The 6286-nt window shown below is 44.3% G+C and overlaps 1 protein-coding gene across 1 annotated transcript; it reads left to right on the top strand.

Annotated features, from left to right (window-relative positions):
• The first annotated feature begins 4299 nt into the window (after positions 1-4299).
• Positions 4300-5856, top strand: LOC130461544 (uncharacterized). The gene is made up of 3 exons (XM_056829686.1): positions 4300-4502; positions 4590-4680; positions 4834-5856. The coding sequence occupies exons 1-3, from the start codon at positions 4300-4302 to the stop codon at positions 5854-5856; spliced, it is 1317 nt and encodes a 438-aa protein (XP_056685664.1).
• Positions 5857-6286: the final 430 nt, after the last annotated feature.

Below are 6286 nucleotides of genomic sequence, written 5' to 3'. Positions count from 1 at the left end.
CTTGCTTGCATATTTTACTGTTTCTGTTCCTAGTAGTTTAATTTTTATAAAATCGTAAAATATCAATTCACCCCCCCCCCCTCTTGAGGAACTCTGTGAAACTAACACCCACCTTTTTATACATTTTCTTTTACTTTATTCGTATTTTATTATACACACCATCTTTTTACTCACTCTTCCCTATGGGTGGACACGAAGAAAACTGCTCTTGAACAGTTCGGAATCGGCTCAGTTAAAGTTCGGTTTGTTTATAAACGGGCCGAGCTTGAGCTCGAAAATATAGTTAGATTAATTAACGAGTCGAACTCAAACTCTACAGTGTTCGGTTCGAAAGCTCACGAACTTTATCAATTACCTTTTCCAAAAAATCTAATTTTAGAACTAATTGACTTTCTCTTCACTGAGAGCAAAATGAACTCCTTACTTATATTTCTCAAACCTACTTAACAATCACTATATCTCTTATCTTTTTTAACTTCATTTCTTTAAATTTTTATTCTTGAACCATGGAAACAAGATTTGTAATTCCAACATATGGTATTAATAGATACATCCCTAATTATAATTAGTTATAATTGATTGCATTTAAGAGCTCGAATAATAGTTCGGCTCAAATTGTTATCGATTCAATTTGAGCCGAGCTCGAACTCGGACCCGAACTATGAAACCATGAATCGAGCCGAACACGAGGTCGAATTGATGTTCGAACCGAGCTCAAACCCTTGAGTCTGACATACAAATAGTTAAGCAAGCCGAGCTTTGTTAATGTGTGGTTCGTATAGGCTCGTGGCTACCCCTGCAAGTCTCTCCTTTTTATCTTAATATTTGTGCAAATAGTAACTGTTAATATTATTATAAAACGGAGGTAGTATATGATATTACATACGAAGTATATATGTACATCGTATTATCTGGAGTTTCTAATTGCATATTGAAATTTGTATTGTATTTAGAACATTGAATATTGAATTGATTTCTTGTACTTTGTCCAAGGTCTGGCTTATGGAGAGACTCATGTTGGTGGCACCACCAGAGAACATGGCAAGCTATAATAGAAAGGGGTTCACTGTGAGGCCATGCTGTATGACCGACTTTCTTTGGATGAGTGGCGCTACGCACTCTCGGGGATTGGATCTTCCATCAGGTGGGTAATTCCATGGTGGGGAATTTCTTCCATGAGACATTCACCTGGTTCTACTGTTTTGAGGGTGCCTAGCCTTTCTGCATTAGTCTTCTACTCTCCTGCTCGGGTGATGAGACAATATAGCTTGAGGCAAGAGATTCTGGATTGTGCTATGGAGCATTTGAAGCCCGTTGTACTGAACATTGACTGTCTTACACGTTGGAGGAGGTATTGGATTTCTTAACCATTCATGAGAATTCAATTCCCACCCGAGCCTATTACTCTGTCTACGAGGTATGTTGTATGGATAAAAGGTCCAAGCCAGAGGGAAATTTCTTTCTCCGAGTCCGTAGGAGTCAGAGTTTCTACAGCTAGACATCCTGCATCAATTTCTTATGAGGAGGGAGATGAGAGTGCGGCCCGTTCGGTGCTTGACCGTTCGGGGTCAAGAGGAGGCTCATCATCATCCCGTCTTGGAAGATTTTCTAGTTTCTTCTCCCGCCGCTTGGGCAAGGGGAATATGGATGAATGATTGCGAGAAGGGCAAGGGGATAGTACTCGAGGTGCTAGGACTCAAGAGCATAGCCGCCCAACCGCAGATCTTTGTAGGCTTGAAGTGTTTGGAATTGTATTTGTAGGAAATGTGTTTTAGAGTGTGTTTAGAAGTGTGTTTAGAAAATGTGTTTTGTGGAAGTAAAAAGGCTTTGAATAACTTTTCTTCACTTGATCCCAACCTTGTAATCGAAGTAGCTTGGATTGAGGCTTTAGAGCCAAAATAACAGTTATTTGAAAGTTGTGCCAAATTTCGCTTGAACATACTTTTTATTTGATTCGCACATGTGGAATAAGAACAACAACGTACAACAATTGAACTTTGAATTTGATTTGATTGTTAGGATATCCTTAATTGAGGAAACTTTGATTTTTTTTTTGTATTAAGGTACGTGGCCGGGCCTCGAAAAGAGGTTTCCTACGTGTCCCGTTAAGGAATCAGGCCGAACGTAGTTCTAACTTATAGAACTATTTGAACATTGAACTTGAATTTGAATTTAGACATAGAACTTTTTGAGTTGATCCAGGTTCGTCAAAAAACGAAACTCAATCCCATCGACATCTGTTAATTCGACTGCTCCCCAAGAAAGGATTTTCTTGACAATGTATGGCCTGGCCCATTTGGGTCTGAATTTTCCCCTTGGATCCATGGCACTCTTGCGAAGGGCTTTCAGGACAAGCTCGCCTTCTTTGACATTTCGAGTTCTGACCCTCTTGTTGAAATGTCTGGCCAGGCGCTGATAGACTTGTACATGGTGAGCGGCTTGAAGTCTGCGCTCATCGAGCATGACCAGCTCATCGTATCTTGATTGTACCCATGCATCTTCTGGGATTCTTCCAACTAAATAGGTTGTACCGCTTCCATTCCATAGACTAATGAAATGGAGTTGTGCCAGTTGAAGTGCGAATTGAAGTTCGATACCCCCACAATGCAAAGTGTAGTTTATGGGGCCAGTCTTTGTAATTGGTTGTCATCTTCATGATGATGGTCTTGACATTTTTGTTGGCCGCTTCGACTGCCCCATAGGTCTGTGGGCGATAAGGCGAAGAACGATGATGTTGAATTTTATACTCGGTGAATAGATCTTCACACTCGCCTTGGAAATGGGTTTCCTGATCACTGATGAACTCGTGAGGAATGTCGTATCTGCATTTGATGTTTTCTTGAATGAACTGGGCCACTTAATTGCTTGGAACCCAATACTTTGAAAGATCTGGCTTCGACCCACTTAGTCAAGTAATCGATTGCAACCAGTATAAAAAAATGACCCCTGGTGACTTTGCCGATGACGTTGATAACCCAAGCTGAGAATGGCCATGGTGATGACTGCGAATTGTTATCCCACTTTTTGGACTAACGACATAACTGCTTTGACGTGTGTTCATGTCGTGTCGACCGTGTCACAGGTGACGTCGTGTCGAATGGACAGGTCGAGTGTAGCGTCAGTTGACAAGGTACAGGCGACAGAAGACTAGAGACAAGGCATAGGCGACAAGTGATCAGCGACGACAGATAGACGACTAGGCGAAGATAGGTCAAGATCGAAGCCCAAGGCCCAAGATATGCCGCGCCGTCACATGAAGCAGAACGAGTCCAAGAAGCTATCTAAAACTACGGAAGTGGTTGAAGACCGAGAGGATCATGGGACAACGACCACTAGAAGATCCCTATCTTCTAGGGATCCTCCCAACAAACACGGCCGTTGAACTTCTTATATAAAAGCATATGGCAGCAAGATCAGAGGACAAGTTAACCCAAGCTCTCAAGCATTCAAGCAATTATTATATTTTCATACTCTAAAGCAATCATTGTATTGGTTCTTTTAATCTTACGAAGCACAAACAATTATATAGATTACTTAGGTTACTTAGTGGATTGATAGCCTCATAGCTATCCGCGGTTTTTTACCTTATTCCTGGGTTTTCGACGTCAACATCTCCCTGTGTCGTGGTCTCTCTTTATTCTCTTTTTTTGTATTCGTTGCTTAGTTAGTGTCGACCCAAGCCAAGTGTCGCTCCTAGACAAAATTTGGCATAAATAGTTTGGCGCCGTCTGTGGGGACATTAACTACGTTTCACACAAAAATTCCCTCACAAAAATACCTCTCCTACAATGACTTCTGAAGATATGACACTCGCAGAGATGAAGGCGCCCTACAACCAGGCCCAAGAAGAGCTGGCCCAAGAAAAAGCTTCTGTTGAGAACCTCCAGAAAGAGCTCGAATCCGTGAAAAGCACCAGGTACCAGTCGCGGTACAAACCCAGCGCAAAGCTGAAGAAACTGGTATTATATTCGAGATGTCCGATGAGCTCGCGGACCAGTCCGACGACGAAGAGCCCCACGAGGAAGAAGATGGAGCGACGCCTGACCTGTGACCAAGCGCCTGAACAAGATGGAGACCCATATGAAAAAGCAGTGTTCGTTGATGTTGAAACTGATGACCAAGCTGCCAGGAGCACCTACCCCAGTGGAGACAGAACCAACCGACGGATACGCAACATCACCATTTTACGAGGCGATCGCCTGAGTGACGGTCCCGCATCAGCTTCGACTCCCTGTCTAGACCACCCTTTACGACGGAACGTCCGACCCTTGCAGGCATGTCAAAGTCTACAAGCAGCGAATGTGGCAGATCGGTATCCCGTACGACCTGGTGGAACCTTTCATGTGCAAATCATTCGGAGGAACCCTCGACGGAGCAGCTCTGGAATGGCTCATGAACATCACCCCTGGATCCATATACTGCCTCTCTAACCTCATCAACGCCTTCTATCAGCAGTTCGCTAGCAGTCGCCAGTTGGAGAAACAAACGAGTGACCTCTATCGGTTGGCCCAAGGACCAACCGAGTCGGTACGCGATTACTTTAACCGTTTTAATTGTGAAAAAATTAGTATAAAAAACTGTGATGTCAGGACAGCTATCGAAGCATTCAAAAGAGGTCTTATCCCCAACTCGGAGTTGTACCGTGAGGTTACCAAATATCCCTGCGCAACCTTCGAGGAGGTCAGATCGAGAGCCACCGCCCAGATGCGGATCGAAGACGACGAGATTACACGGTCGGCAGCACAGCGATCGACAGGGGGCAGCAGCAATAGGCGATGGTACACCCCGAGGAACAACAGCTGGCGACACCAGCCGTACAATCGTTAAAACCAGGTACAAAATGTCAATCAGTATGATGATACTAACAATATTTACAAGAATGAACGGGTCGATCATCCCGACATCTCCGAATATGGCTTCAACGTCGACATCGGAGGGGTCGTGAACGCCCTTCAAAATGTAGGTGGAACAATCAGATGGCCCCGGAAGAGTGACAGACCAGATTCCATGAAAGACATGAGAAAATGGTGCGACTTCCACCGCGACAACGACCACAAAACCGAGGAATGCATCTCCCTCAAAAAGGAGGTCGTATTTCTTCTGAAGCGGCGGCACTTAAAGGAGCTGTTGAGCGACAAAGGGAAGGAGATGTACAACAAGGAGAAAACCACCCAACCCGACCCAACGGCGAGCAGCGATCGATCGACCCCACCTACATTTAACAAAGTGGTAAACGTTATTTCTGGTGGCTCAGATATTTGTGGACTAACCTCTTCTGCAGCTAAAAAGATTAACAGCGGAGAATCTAGAGCCGTCAAAGAGGGGAAAACTGAGGATGAGATCGCACTCGACAAATCCTTAGCAGCAATATCTATCACCTTCGACGACTCAGATTCAGTGGACGTGCAGCAAGAGCATCACGATGGATTGGTAATATCGCTCCCAATAGGCAACGCTTTGATCAAAAGGATATTGATCGAAAATGGCAGCTCGGCAAACGTGTTGTTCTTGGAGGGCCTACAGGAAATGGGGCTCGAGGAAAAGAACATCGTCAGAAGATCAACGGTCTTGGTAGGATTCAGTGGAGAGTCGTTGCAAACGGTTGGAGAGATATCATTGCCCACATATGCAGAAGGTGTCAACATCATGACTAAGTTCAACGTCGTCGATTTCCCATCAGCGTACAACGTCATGTTAGGACGACCATGGATCCACAAAATGAAAGCAGTACCATCGACATACCACCAATCAATCAAATTCCCAACCAAATGGGGCGTCATGGAGATCAAAGGACGGCAAAGAGACGCAAAGAAGTGTTATGAAACTGCACTGAAACCGTCAAAATCCTCCATCTAGCAATTACAGCCAGGGTCGACTTCGGATGAACCGGATGACCAACAGATCGATGAGATAGCATTAGACCAAGTCGTAAGGATTGGAGCGTCACTACCTGACAACATCAGAAGTCAGATAGTAGCGTTCCTAAGAGAAAACTTGGACTGCTTCGCCTGGTCGCACGAAGACATGACAGGAATTAGCCCGGACGTCATCACCCACAAGCTCAACGTTGACCCCAACTTTAAACCAGTAAAACAGAAACGACGGAAGTTCGCACCTGAGAGGAATAAAATCATAGATGAAGAAGTTCAGAAGTTAATAGACTCAGGGAAAATCAGAGAAGTCAAGTACCCGGACTGGCTAGCAAATGTCGTCGTCGTCGGTAAAAAGAATGGAAAATGGAGAGTTTGCATCGACTTCACCGACATCAACAAAGTGTGTCCTAAGG

The sequence above is a fragment of the Spinacia oleracea genome, chromosome 5 (assembly GCF_020520425.1).
Source record: "Spinacia oleracea cultivar Varoflay chromosome 5, BTI_SOV_V1, whole genome shotgun sequence".
Classification (NCBI taxonomy): Eukaryota; Viridiplantae; Streptophyta; class Magnoliopsida; order Caryophyllales; family Amaranthaceae; genus Spinacia; species Spinacia oleracea.
Note: the sequence above shows the minus strand (reverse complement) of the source record. Positions and strands in the feature narration are given on the sequence as shown.